This window comes from Ochotona curzoniae, unplaced genomic scaffold, assembly GCF_017591425.1.
Source record: "Ochotona curzoniae isolate NIBS_2020 unplaced genomic scaffold, NIBS_Ocur_1.0 contig_46, whole genome shotgun sequence".
Lineage (NCBI taxonomy): Eukaryota > Metazoa > Chordata > Mammalia > Lagomorpha > Ochotonidae > Ochotona > Ochotona curzoniae.
This window is the reverse complement of record NW_024466340.1, coordinates 7303392-7324563: the sequence shown is the minus strand read 5'-3', so window position 1 is coordinate 7324563 and position 21172 is coordinate 7303392. Positions and strand designations below refer to the sequence as shown.

The 21172-nt window shown below is 60.7% G+C and overlaps 1 protein-coding gene across 4 annotated transcripts in view; it reads left to right on the top strand.

Moving 5' to 3' along the window:
• SCARB1 (scavenger receptor class B member 1) overlaps nucleotides 1–16634 on the top strand; it is a 48318-nt gene extending 31684 nt beyond the window's left edge. For 2 of the 4 annotated variants that reach the window (XM_040987135.1, XM_040987133.1), the window contains 8 exons: nucleotides 717–832; nucleotides 2398–2564; nucleotides 6686–6804; nucleotides 9350–9423; nucleotides 11317–11368; nucleotides 12201–12347; nucleotides 14429–14557; nucleotides 16485–16634. In XM_040987135.1, coding sequence (XP_040843069.1) covers nucleotides 717–832; nucleotides 2398–2564; nucleotides 6686–6804; nucleotides 9350–9423; nucleotides 11317–11368; nucleotides 12201–12347; nucleotides 14429–14557 — 804 coding nt within the window. In that variant the 3' untranslated portion in view covers nucleotides 16485–16634. Of the gene's footprint in view, nucleotides 1–716; nucleotides 833–2397; nucleotides 2565–6685; nucleotides 6805–9349; nucleotides 9424–11316; nucleotides 11369–12200; nucleotides 12348–14428; nucleotides 14767–16484 lie in introns of those variants that run through there. The other 2 variants (XM_040987134.1, XM_040987136.1) reach the window with 2 other exon arrangements.
• The last annotated feature ends 4538 nt before the right edge of the window (nucleotides 16635–21172 follow it).

Sequence of the window (21172 nt, the reverse complement as noted above, 5' to 3'; positions counted from 1 at the left end):
GTGGGGAGCCGGGCTCTGCCTTCCTTCGATTCTTCACTTACGTAAATGTTTTCCAAACACTGCGCTGAAAACAGGAAGACATGCCCATTAACGAGGAAAACAATGGAGATATATATAACATGGCCCTTGTGCCACCTGGCCCATCCACCACATGGAAACGCCCGCTGCTGTCTTCGTGCCTGCGGCACCCAGAGGGCATCAGTTCTGAGCGCCTTGGGCCGTCCGGAGGCAGGCCGGGCACTTGATGCTCCTCGTTCTTGCCTCTGTAGCCTCCCCTAGGCTCACGTGCCCGAGGGTCCCCTCTGCCGGTGGATGCACAGCCACCCGAGACCCCGAGGGCCGTAGCCGTGGGTCAGGGAGATGCTTCCCATTGGTTATGAACCATTTTGTCAGCAGGAGACCATACACTGGCATGCATTTTAGAAACCCTAATCGTGCAGAGGGGAGGAGGGGAGCAGGTGGTCCTGTGCGACGCAGGGCTTGCCCTTGCCTCTGCTCTCAGCTCTGCTTGGAGGTCCCCTGGCTGCCACCTTTATGGCGCAGAGCCATTTTACAGATGCAGTCATTGAGTCCCCAGCAGAGTCATACACTGCAGGGTGCGCAGGGAGGAAGCAAGCCATGACAGTGGGCGCCCGGCCACTCTGCACCACACGAGCCAGTGCCGGGAACTGACCTCGGCCACGCTGAGTGCCCGTGTCCCCGATGCTTGATCCTAGGTCAACTTCTGGCATTCCAACCAGTGCAACATGATCAACGGCACGTCCGGCCAGATGTGGCCGCCATTCATGACGCCGGAGTCGGCCCTGGAGTTCTACAGCCCTGACGCCTGCCGGTAACAGCGCCCACTGGCACCTCCCGCGTGGCCCAGTCTCGCGGGTGTTCTCTGGGCAGTGTCTGGACTCATCTGCCCTGGGTGCCATCTTGAGTTCTCTTGGCTGCACTTTGGAGAGCTGCCCCTCCTCCTCCACCCCGTGGCCAATGCTCCCCCAGGCCTAAAGCGGAAGGGGGAGGGCTGCTGGCAGCTGCTTGGGATGAGTAGGGGTGGGGTGAGGGCTGGGGACAGGAAATGGTGCAGGTCTTGCGGCTGGGAGGGGAAGGCAGGAGCTGACTCCCTGGTGCCTGGCTGGCTAACCGAAGACCACCTGGGTGCTAAGAAAGCCTACTGCCTCCCCCTCCCCTTCCACACCCAGCCTTTGGGGCCTGCTGGAGTGCACAGGTCCAATGTCCTGGGCCACAGGGCAGTAAGAGCCCTGCAACTCCTTCCGGGCTCAGCCACGTTCCAGCCTGCGGGAAAAGCCCTTCCCCTGGGAATTCACGCAGGTGGACCCTGACTTCCGAGTGTCCCCATCAGGCTTTTATGGAGCCCTGGGTTGCAGCTGTGACCAGATGGGCAAAGTCCCTCTCCCTTGTTTGGCCGCATACAGACGAACGTGTGAGAGGGGATGAGGGCTCACCTAGTGGAAAACGGGGTTTGTAAGCTTGGAGAAGGGCAGTGCCCGCTGCCCGCCTCTTTAGCCCCCGGCCCTGGCCATCTTTCCCCAGAGTCCCCTAAGGGTGGGCGGCAAATGGTCCCTTCAACACCTGCAGACCTGAGGGGCTGATTGCTGCCAGCAAAGGTCACCCATGGGTGGCACTGGCCAGTGTAGGTGCAGCCAGCCTCAGGTGCGCCCTGAGATGCGTGTTAACACTGAGTATGTGGGAGATGCCATCCTGTCTGGGCCATGGGTGAGCGACGGAGTTCCTGCTGGCACTTTGAGGTGGCTTGTGACAAAGGTGCAGCATGAACCATGTAGGAGGGGACCACGGCTGGGCTAAGATCCACCTGATGTGTGAGGCTGGGAGCGGAGGCCCTGGGCAGAAAGGACTGCCTTTGGGGGATCACCAGGAGGGCTGTGGGGTACAGTACAGCATGAGGATGTGAGCAGGGCCCGCTGCAGGGGTGTGCTGTGGATACCCCGCAGTATCCTTGGAGAATGGGGTCTGGGAGAATGGGGTCTGGGCACCTCCCCCGTGAAGCCATAAGCCCCAGAGGTACAAGAGCCCTCTGTGAAGTGGCACAGTGTTTGCCCACCAGCTGCCATGCCCCCCATGGACTTTGCATCTCTGCTCACTGGTGACCCCCAGAAGGTGTGGGCATGGCTGCCTGTGCTGGAGACCGGCAGGAGGGCAGGGGAGAGCGGCTCTGTGAAAAGCACCAAGGCTGTTTGGTCTCCAGTGCTCCCTGTGTGCAGGGCTGAGGGGTCCTGGCGAGCTGTGCCCACCCAGCAGCTCCATCAGGCTGATGGAGGAAGGATCAGCCTGGGGAGGGGGCAAGTGAGGAGGCTCCTGCTGTGAGCCAGGCGGAAGGCAGGTATGGCAGGGTCACCTGGGGTCACCCTGTTCCACCTGTTCCCACAGGTCCTTGAAGCTCGTCTACCAGGAGCCGGGGGTATTTGAGGGCATCCCCACATATCGCTTCGTCGCTCCCAAAACCCTGTTTGCCAACGGCTCTGTGTATCCCCCCAACGAGGGCTTCTGCCCGTGCCTGGAATCTGGAATTCAGAACGTCAGCAGCTGCAGGTTCAGTACGTGTCACCTCGGCGGGGGGTGGAGGGCAGCGGGCCGGGCAGCTCTTCATGCCCTCACTGCAGCCTGATCGCTGGCCTCTGCACTCCTGATAATCCCATCAGGCCGCCGATAAGGAGGCTGGCGGGAGGGTGATGGGTTGAGGAAAAATGCCCTTGCTGTGGCTTGCTGCCCTGAGAAAGCCCCACGAGCTGGTGTGAGATAATCCCAGGGCGCTGTGAGCGCGGTCCACTGGGATCAAGGGCACAACAGCGCCTGCCTTCGAGGCTCCCGCTGCCTGGCCCCCTTCTGTGTCCTGAGCGCCGTTCTTCCTGCTCGCCTTTGCCCATCTCGAAGCCCTCTGGCTCCACAGGGCGAGGGGGAACAGGGGACACTGGTTCTGTGCGAGCCTGCCTTGATCCCGTCCCGCGGTATAAGTCTGTCCCCCTCCACCACACTGTGGTTTGTAACAAACCACAATTGAGAGGCCTAGTGAGAAAGGAGGCCCTGCCCCCCATTCTAATGCCAGGAAGTGGGTGCCCCTGTGGCTGTCCCCTAAGGTCCCACGGGAGGGGTGTGGCGGCCAGGCCTGCTGCTGGCAGTGCCTCTGGCATCCCTGGTGCCTCTTGGGGTGTGCCCTCCCCTGCTTCGCTCAGTTGTAGCCTTGACATCAGCCCCCCTCCTGTGTCTGATGTGTGAGAGCCAGTCTGCCCCCCAGTCCTTCCCTCTGCCCCACACCCCATCCCGTTCGGCCATCCAGCTGCCCTGGGTCGCGAAGCTCCTTATGCGTGAGCTGTCTCAGTGTGCCCACTGCCTGATAGGCCTGTCTGAGTAGAAGTTGGTGTAGCTTCCCTCTCGGCCACTATCCCGCCGCAGCCCTGGGAGATGGCTATGGGGCCTCAGGTACCGCACTGCTTAAAGCGCCCGGGATGCCCTCTGCCCGTGCTGCGAAGGCCTGGGGCTCCAGGCTGGGCAGCTGGAGAGCGCTGGGTCCACTCGTGGGCAGTGTGGCCCCGGGCACATGCCAGCCTCCGCTTGATTCAGGCCTGAAAGGGCATGTCTTGGTTTGTATGGTGGTGAGTTCCAGTGCAGACCCTGAGCCCAGCATGGGTCCCCAGCAGCTTGCGCGTTCTCTGCCTTTTGCCCTGTCCTTGCTCTGAGTCCTGCGGGGGGGACCTCCCTCATCTGGCTTGCACACATGCTCAGCTGTGAACCCATTACTGCAGCCAAGGAGAGAGTGCACTGATTGTCTAAATCGGGGTGCAAGAACCCCGAGACATGGAAGGAAACGTGCTCATCCGTGCAGAGGATGGCATGAGCACCATGCCACTTTCTCACTAGCATGGCTGCTGGAAGAATGGTTCAGGTGCCCGGAAATGTCTTATTAGCTAAAGGCTTTTATTTTTAAAATCTATTCTTATTTGTTTGAAAGGGACAGGGAGAAAGAGAGCACCTCTGTCTGCTGGTTCATTTTCCAAACACCTGTAGTAGCTGGGGCTCGTCCAGGCGGAAGCCAGGAGCCTGGAATTGCATCCAAGTCTCCCACATGGGTGACAAGAATCCAGGGCAGGAGCCTCTTGTGGGTCTCCCACAGGGGTGGTGAGGGCCCAGGTACCATCTTCTGCAGCTTGCCCAGTCTGAATTTGAAGTGGCACCCATATGGGTGCCAGCACTGCAGGCAGAGGCTTAACGTAGCACACCAGGTGATACACACCCAGGGAGCTGGGGTTCCAGGTCCCTCCCTCCTGACTCCTGGCTTTGGTCTTCACGTGAATGGACTCCCACGGCATCCTCCTGCCACCCTTTTGTTTGTCTCTGGCACCGTATCCTGAGGACGCAGGCCATGCATGACCCGGGCTTGGCTGTAGCACATCCCCTGGGTCGTGGAGCAGTTCTCCACCAAGGGTGCACCCTGCCCCGCCCCTGGCTTCCTCATCCTTCCCTGGTTCCTGCCTCTCGCACAGGCCAGTCGGCCCACTCTCTGGGTCTGTGCTGCCGTCGTGTTGTGGCCGAAGCTAAAAACACTCGCATGTTTGCCTTTTGGGCTATGGAAAGTCTCTTGGTCGCTAGGAAGTCCCTTACCTCCACCTGCCCTGTCCCTCGAGGGCCTTGGACTGGCCCAGCAGGGCCCCTTAATCATCACCCAGGTAATCCTGCCAATTAAGACTGGTGAGATGCACCATAAAGCTATAAATTAATTATACTTATTGCCCGGGTGAGTCTCTCTCGGGTGTTTGGAAACAAGGGAAGAAGCATGTGTCTGCACGCCCGCCTGGCTCCCATCTTGCCCAGTGGCCCTGGCGACTCTGGGCTGCCCTGACAAGGAGGTGGGGCTTGCCATGGATTCTCCAGTACCAGGGCTGCCTTGCCCGGGGTCTTTGTGTCTGCTCCATAGTCTTGTTTGAGGCTGAGGTGGGCAGAGGGGAGACAGCTGTTGCTCAGCTAGCATCCGTTGTCTCCTGGCACCCACCCCGCTGGCCCCAGCAGTAGTCCTGGTTGGTTCAGAGAGGGCCTGAGGTGGGCTTCACACGCATTGGTGGCTGGCACTACAGAGTTCAGACCTCAAGGTCAATGTCACATGCAGGCAGCGGAGTCCCGGTGGAGATGACAACACTCCTGAACTGCTGTTGTGGTTAAGTGTTTCACTTCATGTGCAACGCACAGGGACAGAAACAGCCCAGCAGAGGAGGGAGGTCTTCGACCTGTTAGCTCACTCCCAATTATCCACAACACTCAAGACTCTTGCAGGCCACAGCTGGGAGCTGGGAGCTGGTCGAGGCTTCCCTACACAGGTGGCAGGTGCCCAAGAACCCAGGCCATTGCTGCTGCTTCTCCAGGGCCTTGGCAGGACGCTGGGGCTGGAAGCAGAGTTTGACTTGAACCCACTGTGACAGGGGATGCGGTGTCCCAGGGGGCGCTTTCCCCACCCTATCTGTTGTGTCCTTCCAGTATTTTCTCGTTGTTGCCCCATTTGCCAGTCTGACCCTGAGGCAAGCTCCTGTTTACCATTTAGTGTTTAAGCAAGACCGAGGTGGTGATCCAGGAAGTGCCAGGAATGTTGGGATGTGGCAGCAACGAAGGATGGATAGGAAGGAATGTAGCAGGAATTTGAGAAAATGAGGTCAGACGTGGATAAAATCCCAGCCTTGATTTCACAGCACGCTGGGCTTTGCCAAGGACGGTGGCGAGAAGCTGGAATGCGAAGCTGTGAGAGACACATGGGTGTACCTGCCGTCACCCAGCTGGCAGCAAAGTGGGGAGTGGCGATGGAGAACCCGATATTTTGCATTTCTTCCTTTGAAGTGATTATTGACAAAACATAAAACAACCGCTGATCTTTGAAACTGTTTTGTTTATTTCAGAGCGAGCCCATCTGCTGACCAATTCCCTAAATGTCAGCAATGCCTGGGTGCCAAAGCTGGGAGCCGTAACTTCATCCGGGTCTCCCACTTGGGTGGCAGGGGGCCAGGCAAGCAGGAGCCAGTGAGCCGGGCAGTGTCCGCAGCGGGCTGTGGCTCGGGGACCAGGGCTAGGCACCATGTCCCACGGTGCTGTGGGCTTCTGGCATGCTAACATGCCTCTCGGCTGCTCGGTCGAGCCACCCCAGTGCCACTGTTGACAAGGGTAAATTCCATGGCGATTGGGGGATTTGCAGAGCTATGCGGCTGTCACTTGTGCTCCCGCGAGCTGTCACACCCGACACTGCCCCGTCCCTCTGGTCTGCCCCACGGCTCTGTGAGTTTGTTCGCTGCCGGCCTGCGGTCCATTGTGCTGGGCGGGATAGTGGGGGAGACTTGGCTGGCCGGGTCTGTGTGGCGCTGGCTGTGTGGATGCCTCGCCCTTCCCTCTTCACGCTTGCCTGTGTCCACCTGCAAGCTGAGGGGGGGAGAGCAGAGCCCACTATGCCCAGCCTCTGTTGGATACCAGCTCTCTGCTTTGCCTTGGTCCCTCCTGCCTCTGCCCTCTGGAAAAGTGTGTCTCCTGGCCTGCCCAGCATCCATGCCGCTGAAGGAATGCATCCTGCCTGTTGCCGGCTCTCTCTCACGTCCCCCCCCCCCCGCGCACCCCTGGAACCCAGCTTAGGGCTGGCACGCTGCTGCCACCCCCTCCCGTGACTCACCCTCTACCCTCTGCTTGCCAGATGCACCCCTGTTTCTCTCCCACCCTCACTTTTACAACGCCGACCCAGTCCTCGCGGAAGCAGTGCTCGGCCTCCACCCCAATGAAGAGGAGCACTCACTGTTCCTGGACATCCACCCGGTGAGCCCCGAGGCCGCAGGCTGGTGGTGGGACACCCCCAGTGCAGGGACGGGGGGCTGGGGGGCTGGGCTTCCCCAGCCTGGATGCCTTCGAGGATGCAGAGCCATCAGAGAGCCCTCCTGTACCCCAACTCCATAGTTCACATATTTTATTGTCCCTCGTAAGGGTCTATAAAAGGACCATAAGACAGTAAATTAATTAGGCATTATCAGCCTGGTGTGTCTCCTGCAAATTAGCCGGAGCAGTCCCAGGGCAGTGTCGAGGCACCATAAAGATCTTGAGATAGCAGAGGGAGTGGGACCCTGGTTCTGGGGTGCTTGGCTCACATGCAGCTCCAAGGGCAGCCAGGGCCCCGGGGGAGCGCCCGGTGAGGGCCTGCCACCAGCCGGTGGAGCGTACCCCCGCTCTCCTCCAGGCCCCTCTGTCACTGCCCAGCGCCCAGTCAGAGTCCCCAGCTGGCCTCTCCCGTGGGTTTGGAAATTCCCTGGCTCACCGGTCCCTGAGCTGCACTGAGGGCTGACCGCCGTGTCCCTTAGCTGCTGCCTGGCGTGCCGTTGCGTTGTGGGCACACGTGTGTGTGTGCCTCCCCGCTGCCCTGCACTCAGCTGTGATGGGACACTGGGACACCCAGGCTGGGAGGGCTTCGGTCACACAGTGACCCTGCTGCTGGACTTGTGCCCCTGAGTCAGGGACAGGTTGTGCCCTTCGCCCTGCCCTCCCACCCCAGGCTCGTCGCCATCCTCTGCTTCCATGCTTGCCGTGATTTTATTTTTATTGTTTTTGGAAAGCTCTATTTATTTGCTTTGAAAGGCAGTGTCAGAGATTTCATTTATCTGCTGGTTCACTCTCCAAATGACCTCACTGCTGGAGCTGGGCCGAGCCGGGGCCCAGAGCCAGGAGCTCCAGGCAGGGGCCCAAGCACTTGGACCTTATCTGATGCCTCCCAAGCACATTAGCAGGGAGAGGGGCGGGATTTGAACTGGTGTCTGTGTGGGATGCAGGCCTCCCAAGCAGCAGTTTAACCTTAGCTCTGTGCCAAAGGCCTGCCCCGTGCCCAGGGGCACGCTCAGCAGAAGACAGGCTTGTGCTGCGGGGGTGCGGGGTGCCCTGGAGTCCTCCTGAGACCCTGCTCCCAGGCACCCCCGGCCAGGAGCCGCTCTGCTGGCAGCTGCTCTGCAGTGGGGCTCTGCTGGCAGCTTCCCAGTGTTCTGTTAGTCCTTCAGGTAGGAAATGACAGTTCTCCCCCTCTCCCGCCCACTGCTCCCCCGCCAAAACCACCTTGCAAACACACAGGGAACCGTGTGCCCTGGGCTCTGCCTTCAGCCGGGTCCAGCAGTGGCTGATGCAGGCGACTCTCCCTTTCTAAAGAAGATAAATAATAATAACCACAGCAGCATGTTGTGGGGTTCCTGGCTGTCCCCCCCGGGCATGGGGGAGGCGCTGACCAGCACTCCCTCGCTGATGGACTGGATTGTCTGAGCAGATCTCCACCCAACCTGTCACATGGTGCGGGGGTTGTGGAGTGCCCCGCTGGAGAGCGCAGATGAGAGGGGCCTGAGAGGGGTGTCTGCAGGTCGGGGTCCTGGGCACAGTGGTCTCGGCAGCATGTGCTTATCTGCAGAGCTCCCAGCCAGTAGAGGAGAACCCCCATCTGGGGTCCCAGAGTGCCCTACGGCAGTGACCGGCCCAGCCTTCCCCTTCCCAAGCACTAGTTGCTTTAGATCCATCAAAGAAGCCCTCCAGCCCCCAACCCCCTCCCCTCAGCCCCTCTGCCCCCAGGCCCCCAAACTCCCAGCCCCCACCTCCCCTACCCCAGCCCCCCAGCCCCCACCTCCCCTACCCCAGCCCTGCCCCCACATCCCCTACCCCGGCCCCCCAGCCCCCACCTCCCCTACCCCAGCCCTGCCCCCACATCCCCTACCCCGGCCCCCCAGCCCCCACATCCCCTACCCCAGCCCCTGCCCCATCCACCCAACCCCCACATCCCCTAACCCCATCGCTGGGACAAACAAGCTGGGACACTCACCTCTTCTGAACATTGTTTTGTTCATTTTCATTGTATTTGAAAGGCAGAGAGAAGGGAAGATTAGCAAAGATCTTCCGTCTGCTGGTTCACTCCCCAAATGCCTGGAATAGCTGGGCTGGGCCAGGCCAGAACCGAGAGCCTGGAGTTGCATGCAGTCTCCCACGTGGGCGGCAGGGACGCAAGAATGTGAACCATCCCTGCTGCCTCCCAGTCTACACCAGCCGGGCTCCAGAGCAGAGGCAGGATTGGAAGCCGGGCTCTGCAGCACAGAGTGCGGTGACCCAAGCGCCCTGCGCCAAGCTCCCAGCCGCAGTCTTTACCTAGTGTGTTGTACACCAGTGCTCAGTGGTGCTGCACGCTCCTGGGCTGCGGTACACACGCACACGTGACAACCAGGGCGGGGGGTGGGCACAGCCTCTCCCGCAATTACCAGCATCTCCTTGTCCTAGGCCCCCGGGCAGGGCTGGGAGAGGTGGGCTGCAGGTGTCCGTGGGGCCCTCACTGTGCTGGTCGCTGCAGGTCACCGGGATCCCCATGAACTGCTCCGTGAAGTTGCAGCTGAGCCTGTACATGAAGGCCATCAGGGGCATCGGGTGAGTGGGCCGGGCAGGGCTGCAGAGGGGGAGGCGCCCCGCCCCAGTCCAGGCCTTCAGTGAGGGTCTGTCAGAGCTTGGAGGCAGAAAGATACCAAGAGCTTCCCATGAATGCCCTGCTCTCCACGTGCAGTTTCGAGAGCTGAGTTGTGTTTTTTTGTTGTTTGTTTGTGTGTTTGTTTTTATTGTTAGGTTTTAAAACATTTATTAATCTATTTTAAAGTCAGAATTGCAGAGAGAGAAAAATCTTCCATCCATTGATTTGCTCTCCACATGGCTGCAACGGCCAGAGCTGGACCACGCTGAAGCCAGGAGCCTGGAGCTTCTTCCAGGTCTCCCGCGTGGGTGCAGGGCCCCAAGCACTTGGGCCATCCTCTACTACTTTCCTAGATGAGCAAGGAGCTGGACAGAAAGTGGAGCAGCCAGCACACCATGGGCAGAGTGGTCTCGGCACCATGTGCTTATCTGCAGGGCTCCCGTAGGGTTTGGCAGTGTTGGCTTCATCTGCTGTGCCCCAGCACGGGCCTCTTATTTTTAAGAGGGCAGCTTTACAGAGATGGGATTCACACGCCCTCTTGCAGCTCCGTGCTCTGTGCACTTGTTCCGGGTTGTGCAGCCCTGGCCATGGGCATCTCAGAACATTCTATCAATTGCGAGAATTGTCCTAGGCGCCCCACCTGCCCCCTCCCGAGTCAGGGCTGTCTCGGGCCTGTCCTTCAGTGGAGCCGCAGACTGGGCCACTGTCTGCACCTGGTGTCTCTGGGCAGCGGGTTCCCAGCAGTGTCCAGCCCCATGCCGGCTCGGGGCTGACTCGGTCCCACTGCCGCGTGGGCTGACCACTTTTCCTTGTTGGTTGACAGCCACCTGTGGCCCTTGGAGCGCTGTCGCCCAGAACACTCCTGCATCCGTGTAGACGTGTGAGGGGCCTCTGGGAGACTGTGCAAAAGCAGCATTAAGATAGGGGCTGACTTTGGAGAAAAAATTAATGGAAATACATACCTTTCTAAAATTAATTTTCATTTTATTTGAGAAACAAAGAGAAAGATTTTTGATCCAGTGCTTCACTCCTCCAACAGCCACCAGGGTCGGAGCTGAGCCGATCTGAAGCCTGGAACTTCTTCCGGGTCTCCCACGTGGGTGCAGGGAACTAAGTCCTGAGCCACCACCTGCTGTTCCTAGAATGTGGAGCAGCAGGAAGCTGGAACAGGGAGTGGCGCTGGAAGTTGAACCCAGGAACTCTGACATGGGGGTGGGTGTCCCATGAGGCACCCACCGGCCTTGCCAATGCCCCCAGCACACAGAGCTTTTTGAGGGGCCCTCCGTGTACCTGAGAAGGGAGACTGGATGCTGATCTGGCCACAGGCCAGGGAGGGCTCCAGATTCTGCACAGGCTGGCTGCACCTGTTACCTCGTGTCGGGGCTTGAGGTGGTTGTGTTCAGGGTAAATGGCAGCAGCTGTGTCTCTGGGCGCATGTGCCAGCTTCATTTACACACAGTCCCTGAGGAAGATTTCTGGGTTGCAGGCCCGTGAGCATGGGCCCAGCCCTTCACAGGCCTCTGGGCTGCACCAATGGCTGTCAGAGAGAAGCGGGGGGGCAGGAGCCCGGGGGTGCCGCCCAGGTTTTCCTGCTGCCTCTGCAGGTGCCAGAGCAGCCTGGGCAGCTGGGTGCTAGAGGCAGCTGACCTCTGGCTCCTGGGGACCGGCACCCAGTGGGGCCACATCCTTTGCAGTGTTCCCCCGAGGCGTCTTTATGCCGTTTGGGGCATAAGGTATGTCTCAGGTGCCGGGCCGAAGCCTGCCTCTGTAGCATTGTTGGGGACCTCCAGGGGCCCGTCAGCAGCATGCCCTGAGCCCTGGCGACAGCCTCACTCGCTCTTTCCGCTTCTTTGCAGACAAACTGGAAACATCGAGCCCGTGGTGCTGCCCCTGCTGTGGTTTGGGGAGGTAAGGCCATCTGGGTGTGGGCCTATCACACGTGGAGTGAGCCCCGGGGGCCGGCAGCACTGACCGGTGTGTCACACGTGGAGCGAGCCCCGGGGGCCGGCAGCACTGACCGGTGTGTCACACGTGGAGTGAGCCCCGGGGGCCGGCAGCACTGGCCGGTGTGTCACACGTGGAGCGAGCCCCGGGGGCCGGCAGCACTGACCGGTGTGTCACACGTGGAGTGAGCCCCGGGGGCCGGCAGCACTGGCCGGTGTGTCACACGTGGAGCGAGCCCCGGGGGCCAGCAGGACTGGCCGGTGAAGCCCCGGCCCAGGGTGTCTGAGACCCCGTGGCCTGGTCGCCTTCTCGCCCAGCTCACTTTACTTCCTGTTGTTTTGTTTCTCTCAGTTTGGTGTACTTCACTGTTTTAAATCAGGGTGAGCTAACTGGCCAGGACAGGAAGCCCCTGCAGGTCAAGTTAACTTGCTGCTCTCTGAGGGGCAGGGGACAGGACTCTTCCACTCCGGCCTTCTGGGCACCAGACCTGCCCCTCTGCACTCCTACTCCCTGCAGGTCCTCAGAATTGGTTCTTTTCCGGGGGGTGGGGGGGGGGGAGAAGAGGTGGGATCACGTGGGAGGTGTAGAAAGGCAGGTCCGCCTCCCATTGGCTGTTATCTGATCATGTGGCCCCTGCCTCGCTAAAGGGGATTCTGGGAAATGTAGTCTGGCTACGTGCCTGGAAGCAGCAGAGGCACCCAGGAGGGCTTGCAGGGAAGAGGGCAAGCAGAGGCCGACGTGTAGAGGCGACCTGCCGCCCCTGGCCCACACTGTGCTTTATGCTTCCCCCGCCCAGAGCGGAGCCATGGAGGGCGAGACGCTCAATACTTTCTACACCCAGCTGGTGCTGATGCCCAAGGTGCTGCAGTACGCACAGTACGTCCTCCTCGCGCTGGGCTGCGTCCTGCTGCTCGCCGCGGTGCTGTGCCAAGTCCGCAGCCAGGTAGGTGGCGGTCAGAGCGTGGCCTGAGGTGGGGTTCAAGCCTGTCCTTCCTGCGTCCCCGCTCCCCACTGCATCGCCCGCTCCCTGCTGCACTGCGCTCTGTCCTCCCCGGGCTGGGTGCCACAGGTGGGCCTGAGGAGACACCTGTTTGTGAAATCATCTCTTCATCACGTGTGGGTCCCTGTCAGGGGGCAAGAGAGCTGGCAGTCTGGTCAGGGAGACAGGGAGAATCGGAAGTGCGACAGGTGGAGCGGTCCGAGGGCCTGCGTCCCTGAGCCCCGTCGTGGCCGAGACAGCCGCAGTGTGGAGAGAAGTGACTTCACCCTGAGCTCAGCCAGGTCCGTGCAGAATGCCACGTGGCTCAGGCCGACAGCTGAGAATGGATTTTTTTTTTCATGTTGAGTCTTTGACACCCGGAGTGTTTATGTTCTCAGACATGCGTCGTGTGGCTGGGCACATGTATGCTCTGGGGAGCTGGACTTCTGCTCAGAGCATCAGGAAAACTCTTCAAAGAAGCATAGTTTAAACTGAGATGTGACCTAAGCAGACATGCCCCAGGGGGCAGGGACTGCCAGTGCCAAGGCCCTGAGGCAGGGAGGGGTGAGGCAGGTGGGAGGCTCAGGCAGAGCCAGGCTGGCCTGAAGGAGCAGGGTTGGAGGGAGCAGGGGAAGGAAGGGCTGGTGTCTGAGCGGCGGCAGAGGCAGGTCACCCCGGGCCCCGGGAGGCAGCCCGGGCAGCTCGGAGTGACCAGGGACGGCAGAGGGAGGCAGCCCAGCCTGGTGACAGGCTGCAGGAGCCCCAGCGAGAGGTCCCCGTGAGGGAGGTGGGAGCAACCTGGATGCCAGTGGAAGGAGAACTCCGGCCCTGGAGGCAGGAGAAGATGGGCACCAGGAAGTCACCCTTGTTGGTCGGCAGGGAAGGAGGCAGGACGCAAGGCCGGGAGGTTTGGGGTGAGAGCCGGGGCGGTGGGGCAGGTGAGCTGGGCCATGACTGCCAGTGCGGACCTGGGGTCCCCAGAGGCTGGCTTTGAAGGTGAGCCTTGGCCTGCCTGTGTGTCGCACAGCCTGCCTCCCCGCTGGCTCACTTGCTCTGGCGCTGCCACGCCGCCCTCCTGCCCCCGCCACATGGGAAGCTGGGCTCCTGCTTGCTGGCTCCCACGAGACTGGAGCCTCTCTTGTTCCCAGCCTGGCCATCAGGCCCACAGCTGGATTTCCTCTCCCAGTTGCCTGTCACGGGGCGAGGTGGCCGGGGCCACCAGCCCTCCCTCTGAGGGGCTTCTAGGGTTTGAGCCCGAGAGCCAGGCCCAGCGAGGGCAAGCTCCCCTGCGGTTTCTTGGCTGACTTCTGCAGCAAGGGCACCAGGGACCGGAAGCCAAGCTCCCGGCTGGGAATCCCTGCCTGTCACTGAGCTGTCTGCCAGGGAAGTTACCCAGGAGGCCAGGGCAGCTTCTGCCCAGGGCTGAGGACATAGAACAGGAAGCTGCTGGCCAGGGTCCCCTCCTCGACCTAGGGCCACCTGGGGCCAGCCCCACCGGGACACGCCACCCAAGTCACTCTGTTGCTCATGCGGCTCAGGCCCCAGTCCTGAAGATCTCACAGCCCCGTGACTAAACTGGGTCTCATGAGGTCGTTTTGTTCTTGGTTTTGGCTTAGCAGGATTAAGCTCTAGTGGTTTTCGTATGTTTATACTGATTCTTTCTCATTGCATGCCAATTAACTCAATGTATTTGAACTTCTCTTTGGAGAAACTTTCTTTTCAAGTTCCTTTAACAAAAAAAAAAAAAGAAATGCAAAGTGTGTTCCCAGGAAGCCTGTCTGCTCCGTTCGCCGCTGCTTCTGCCCACTCTGTCGCGGGTTCCCAGCCAGTGGCCCGCCTCCCACCCTGGCTGCCTCTGTCACCCGTTTCCAGTGGACAAACTGTCCCCTTGGCCTGCCTGTTCCCGGAGTGCCCTGCCCAGGGGCTCGGAGCCCGTGGCCCCTCCGGTTCTGTGCCTGGTGTCTCTGTGCCTCCCCCAGCCCGAGTCGGTGTTCACGCTGTGTCGGCTGCAGCTCCCGCTACAAACGAGCTTGGTTGTCTTCTAGGAGAAGTGCTATTTATTTTGGAGTAGTAGTAAAAAGGGCTCACAGGATAAGGAGGCCGTTCAGGCCTACTCGGAATCGCTGATGACGGCCGACCCTAAGGGCACTGTGCTGCGAGAAGCAAAGCTGTAGGTGGGTACCAGGTAACGCCCACCCCGCTGCCCCCTCCCGAAGCCAGGAGAACTCGGGGGGATGGCCCCCAACTTCACCCTGACCTTAGCCCGGAGCCTCTACTGGCGGGAACCACCAGAGACTCGGGCCCAGCAGGTGGCAGTCCCTGGGTTCTCATGGGCAACTCGAACTGCCTGCTGTTTCCTTGACAAGGTCATGATGTGAGCCAGCCAGTGGTGACCACATTAGACAGCCTGGGAAAGTGCTTTGCAACCTCAGATTCTGCGACTGCCTGCCAGCCTCCCAGAATGGAACGGTCCGGGGTCCTCACGACCCCAGGGGATGTAGAAGGGCCAGGAACCCGTGTTTGAGAAACATTGGTTTAAGCCCCAGGTGCTAGACCAGGAGCAGGGAATTGAGGCGTCAACATGGAGCCCTAAGGGCTGGGCCTGCTAGCTTTGTGTTGTCAGACTGGACATCAACTAAAACCAAGAGCCAGCCACAGGATGTCCAGGGAGATCTTAATTTCAGGTAAAGCACGAGTCCATTTTAGCCCAAGTGCATGCCGGGTAATTACAGACACGCGCATGCCAAAACCTGGTTTGTTGCTTGCAGAAGTTCAGACTCGGACTCCAGTTTTGCTCGGCACCCGGGCCTGAGGGAGAAGCAGGCGTCACCTTTGGGGCCGAGGTGCCCGGGGAGTCGGGCGGTGGCCTGCAGGGGAGGTGGCAGGCCCAGCCACAGGGCCTGTAGTTTGGGCTGGGCGGGGAGTAGTGGCAGTCCATACAGCTTGCCTCTGATAACAGCTGTTGTTTTTAGCCTCTGGAAACCATGTTGCCCTGGGGAGCTGCCGAGGCTGGGCCCAGAGCTCTGCCTAGCTCCGGGGCTGCGGGCCAGCTGTCCTTCCAGGGAGGTTGCGTGGGCATGGCCTCTGGCTTGGAAGGTATTTTTAGGTGGGCAAGAAGAGGGCAGCCCTAGGGCAGGGAGGGCTGCCAGCAGCCGGGCTGGTTGGCAGGCGGCCCTGTGCAGGGAACAGTTTGGGCAGCTGCACCAGGCAGCCCTCAGGGTGCTGTCTCTCCTCTCCAAGTCCTTCCTCAGCTACAAGAAGTGGAGAGTAGGAGGGGCAGCTGGCTGCACGTGTGGCGCCGGGGGGCTGTCTGGGGAACCCCCTCTTGCAGCACAGGGGTTCTCGTCCGCTTCCTGGACAGGGGGCCCTTAGGGAGCCCCCTGCCCAGGGCCGGCTGTGGGGGGGCCCCACTGGGGTGAGGCAGGCCAGGGGGTTTCCAGCCTGAGTGAGGAGGAGGAGGGGAGGAAGGCAGAGGCTCAAGAGGAGAAGGACTGAGGAGGGGAGCGAGGCGGAGGCGACACGGGGCGCGGCTCTGGCCGCGCGTTCACCGTCCTCCTCCTCATCTTCCTTTCCAGTTCCTTCACCCTGAGACGTCTGTAAAGGGCAAAGCTGGAGGAGGCAGCGTGATGCCTCCACAGCGACCCCGGTGCAGGAGCCCGCCCCTCCACAGAGCCCCGCCCACCGGCCCGAGCCCCGCCCCGCAAGAGCCCCGCCCCCACCCAGCTCCGCCCCGAGTCCCTCCCTCTTCCGAGCCCTGGTTGCCAGGAATTCGCGGTGTGACACGTGTGCGCCTCGCTGTTTGTGCGCATGCGCGAGCATGCGCGTGAGCCCGCGCTCGGTCGCAGTCCTGTGTCGTGTAGGCTCCGTGCATGTGCCCTGCTGCGTCCCCCGGCTCTGTGTGACACGCGGTGCTGTGGTCGCTAGGTCCTGTCTGGCTGTGGTCGTGGTGCACACGAGCCTGCACTCCTGGCTCTGCTGGGGTCCCGGGTCCCCCTGGGCGGGGTGGTCCCTGAGCCCGCCCCCTCGGCCCGCGCGCCGGTGGCGGTGGGCGCCAGCGCGAGGCAGGGCCGGGCCCGGCGCTCAGCTCCCCTTTCTCCGCAGGGTCGCGGCTGCACGGGGTGCTGGCGGAGCCTGGCCGCCGCCGGCCCGGAGCATCCCCCCAGCCCCTGCACCCCGCTCCTTCAGGACTCAGCAGATCGCCCACCCACCGCACAGCCTGACCCCACCGCCACCAGCAGCTGACACACAGCCCGGCTCAGGGATGGACCCGGCTAGGGGATCACAGGGGAGGTTCATTCAGCGGAACACCGTTCTAGAACCTTCTCTCCAGGCAGTCCCGGGTTGCCATGGGCGTTACACCCCGTCCCATGGCCACTGGACGCCAGGGGCACCTCTGCGTCCGTTTTTCCTCCCTGTCAGACCTGAATCACGCAGCTGGCACAGGACTGGCTGTCGTTCGCAGGGGCCTGGCCCGGAATGCGGGCTTCCTGTGCCAAAGCCAGGAGGGCAGGGGCCTCTGCTTAGTGCCCATGCCTCACCACGAGCTGCCCCTGCGCCCCACTGCCGCCTCAGTGGACCTCAGCCCCTGGCGTCCAAGAGGCTCTGGGCTCCCACGCCCACAGCCCTCAGCGTCTGGGGCTGTCGCCCTGTGACAGCCGGCCACTCCTGACCCCTCGGGTGCCAAGGTGGTGCAGCTGCCCCGCCCACGGGGGCTGGGGGCATCTGCCCTGGGACAGGTGCCTGTGCCTTTTCTACTGGAAGACAAACGAGCTTTATCATCTTTTACAAATCGCTGTGGAAACAATAAACCTTTTTAGAAATTGAACGCTGAAGTCTGCCTGCCTGTGTTTGGGGCTGGGGAACTTGGTAGGGAAGGCTGCTTGCTTGTCTTCTGGAAGATTCCAGCCTTGAGTGCGATGCAGTTTTCCTGGGAGGGCCCCCCAGTCCCTTGGGGCCACTCCCAGCTCCTGCAGTGCCCACCGGTGCTGCCTGGCGGGGTGGGGGGTGTGCAGGGAGTGGGAGAAATGGCTGCTGTACCCAGATCTTGCATTTTCTTGTCGAATGTATGAATTGAAGAAGATGGTTTGGAGCCACCTGCAGGTCCTCCGCGCTGGTCACTGCTGGCCTGCACCTGCAGGGAAGTAGCCCTGATGGCGGGAGTGGGTGCCTCTCCCGCACAGCGCGGTGGGCCCGCAGGCTCTGTCCTGTAACCATGGGGCTCTGCTTTGGTTTCTCACTGGAGCTGCTGGAGCGAGAACCAAGGCTAGTGCAGTGGGCGTGCCCGACGTGGAGGGTTTTGGAAGCAGTCGGGGCTGTAGGGCAGGTTCTGGGGTGGCACCTGCTGGGTGGTCGGGGCGCCTTCTCCTTGACCTGTGTGGGCAGCGTGCGCACACACACGGGTAAAATGGAATTGAAAGAAAAGTTGAGCCCAGCGCCGTGGCCTAGCAGCTAAAGTACTCGCCTTGAATGCACCAGGATCCCATATGGGCACTGGTTCTAATCCTGACAGCTCCCACTTCCCATCCAGCTCCCTGCCTGTGGCCTGGGAAAGCTGTCAAGGACGGCCCAAAGCCTTGGAACCCTGCGCCCATGTGGGAGACCCGGAAGAAGCTCCTGGCTTTGGATTGGCATAGCACCGGCCGTTGCGGTCACTTGGGGATTGAGTCATTGGGTGGAAGATCTCTGACGCTCCCCCTCTCTGTATATCTGACTTTGCAATAAAAATAAAATCTTATAAAAAAGAAAAGCTGTGTGTATGGGACTAACCCCTCCTGGGTGGCCCCGCTAATCCCCTTAGCGCTGCCATGGCCACCTGATACTGCCTAGGTGGCTTCGAGCACCACTGCTTGGAGCTGGGGCCCGCGCGGGTGCCAGCCCCACAGCAGTCGGGTTTGTGTGTGACAGGACAGATATGTCCCTGCCCTGCGCCCTGGCTGGCAGCCATGTGGGCCTCTTCTGGCCCATCATGAAAACAGCGTGGCAGAGGTGGCCTTCTGTGTGACGTCCTGGGCATTAGCTCTGTGGGTGGCATGCAGCGGTGGCCAGTTGCTCTCGCCCAGTGGCGTCCTGCGGTGTGAATGGTCCACAGTCATTTTCTGCTTGCTCGCTGAAAGGGCAATTTGGATAAAGCTCCCAACAACATGGCCTGTCGTTCCCATCTATAACCGTGGTGGCCTCAGACAGGTGCGGGGCGGGGCCCTCGTAAGGCCTTTGCCTGCAGCTGGGGGGCTGTGCCCTCTAGTCCGTGGGGTTCCCAGCACTGTCCGAGCTCTATGCAGTGGCCTGGAGTTAGCATCTGTCACGTGGGCACCCCCTGCACCCCCTCTTAACTCCTGGGCGGCTTGCGTCCCTCCTCTCCAACGGGCAGTTCTGGTCTTGGCTGCTGGGGGCGAGCTGTGCCCATGGGTCTCGGACACTGCCCTTGGGGTGGTGTAGTGGGGCCTTGCATCCCTTCCTCTCCGTGGGCATTTGGTCTCAGGAGTCTTAGCATGGGAGGGGTTCTGGGGAGGGGACCCCATGTTTGTTCTTGGTACTTTAGGGAGGAGGCTTGAGCCGGGTTACCTGTGTGCCGGCCTCTGCTGGACAGTCCAGGGCTGGCCAAGTGCGTCTCCCGTTCTGTGGCTAGGTGTGGGCTCCCGGGTGTCGGGCCTCGGCCAGGTGCCGTTGCATCCCTCATGTACCCAGGGGGCATCCCTCCATCCTGCTGCGTTTTGGGTGGCCGTGCGTCCACAGATCCCCACACAGGCACTGCTGGCCAGGGCGGGGGTTCCCAGGAGCGTGGGTGCCAGCAGCCAGGAGCTGGGGTTGGGTCATGGGCACTCCGGGGCAGTCAGGGTGTCTGCATGCCGCAGGGGACCCAGCTGGGTAGGGCCAGGGCATCAGCCAAACGGAAAGGAAGGAAAGCAGGGCTGGGTGTCCAGTGAGGAGGGGGCAGCTGCTTGGTGGAGAGCAAGATTCCAGAAGTTTCCTCCAAGGACCACCATTCATCGGTGCCTGCGGGATGTGAAGGGGTCCAGGAAAAACACTCAGGCACAGGAAGTGCAGGTGCAGAGATGTGGGGATGAGGCTGAAGCTGGGGCAGGAGCCGGGAGGGAGCCACCACAGGGTGGTGAGTTGGGGTGCACAGGGGGTTGCTGACCCTGCTGGGAGTGGAGAGGCCCTGCAGAGGCAGCTTGGGGTTGGAGCTAGAGCAGCAGGGGACTCCTGGGTACATGGGATGATGGCCCCGGGGTAGGAGGTGCGGGGAAGGACCGCGTGGGGACCCAGGCTGAGTTTGTGGGCTCTCCATGGGCACCACTCGGCAGAATCCCTCCTAGCGGCCCACCTTCCCGCTGGGGCGCCAGAGCACAGAGCCTCAGTACCCCCAGCACAGTCCCCGCAGCATGACCCTCCACAGGGCCATTTTATAGATAAGGAGACCGAGGCAGGGGTGATGGCCACGGGTTGCCGGCTCTGCAGGCAAAGTTTTGTGTCAACAGGGTTCTGAGCTGTTGTCCAGTGCCTCCCCACCCCACCAGGTCCAGGCAGGGACACAGAGCCCTGGCCTGTGCGAGTGCCCAGTGGGTTACGTTCTGTCTCCCTCTTTCCACTCTCGTCCCCTGAGAGCAGCCCAGCATCTGTGGGGTGCTCTCCTGGGATGTGCCCAGCGAGGCGGGGTGTGGAGTGACTTGAGGCGCCACTCGTCCAGGCTGCGAGTGTGGACCTTGGCCACCAGGGGGCACTGTGGGTCCAGCTTCGTGGGACCGTCCTGCGCCTGGCGCTCTGCATGTAAATGAAACGCAACAAATGGGAAAATTCCCTTCAAAAGCGTTCATAAAAAACACCAGAAACGGAAATCAGTGCATCTTGGTGCAAAAGGAAAAAAAATAGGAAAAATTGAAATTCATGCCTAAGATGAAAACCCTGTGTGTTGAATTTCCCAAAAAATGCTCACTCCAGAATAATTCCGCTCGCAGGAACCTCTTCAAGTGTGGCCAAATATTTACGTTTAAGAAGCTAACGGTCATGCAAGTTTTGTGAAGTCGCCAGGTTTGCACAATCTTTCTCATCCATCAATTACTTTTTTTAAAAAAACGATTTGTTTATTTTTATTGCAAAGTCAGATACACAAAGAGGAGGAGACAGAGAGGAAGATCTTGGCTTTGAATTGGTGCAGCTCTGGCCATTGCAGCCACTTGGGGAGTGAATCATTAGAAGGAAGATCTTCCTCTCTGTCTCTCCTTCTTTCTGTATATCTGATTTTCCAATAAAAGTAAAATAAATAAATAAAGCTGGGAGCCAACTCCAGGCCCCTGAGGACCCTGCTCCCACATGGGCCCTGGTGCAAGTCCCAGCTGCTCCACTTCCAACCCAGCTCCCTGGGAAGGCAGCAGAAGATGGCCCAGGCCCTGGGCTCCTGTACCTGGTGGGATTCCGGGGAGAAGCTTCTGGCTCTGGCCTGGCCCGGGTCTGGTGCTGTAGCCATTTGGGGAGTGGGGCAGAAAATGGAAGCTCTCTCTCCTTTTCTCTCTCTAACATTGCCTTTTCAGAGGAATAAATCTTTGAAATTCGAGAAACCACACACAAACCAAAACACCCAGTCACTCCCGTGTGGAATGAGAGCGTCTCAAGCCGTGACTCGGCCCGCCGCAGCCCCTGCCTGGTGACAAGCGATGTCACCACAGAGTGCCAGAAGCGGGGCAGCTGGGGGAGTTCTTTAGGCAGTGTAGCTCAGCCCTGTGGTGGGCACACCCCAGGCCATGCCGGTGCCACCAGGGCCCCCGAGCACCTTGCCGGGATCCCAGGGGTAG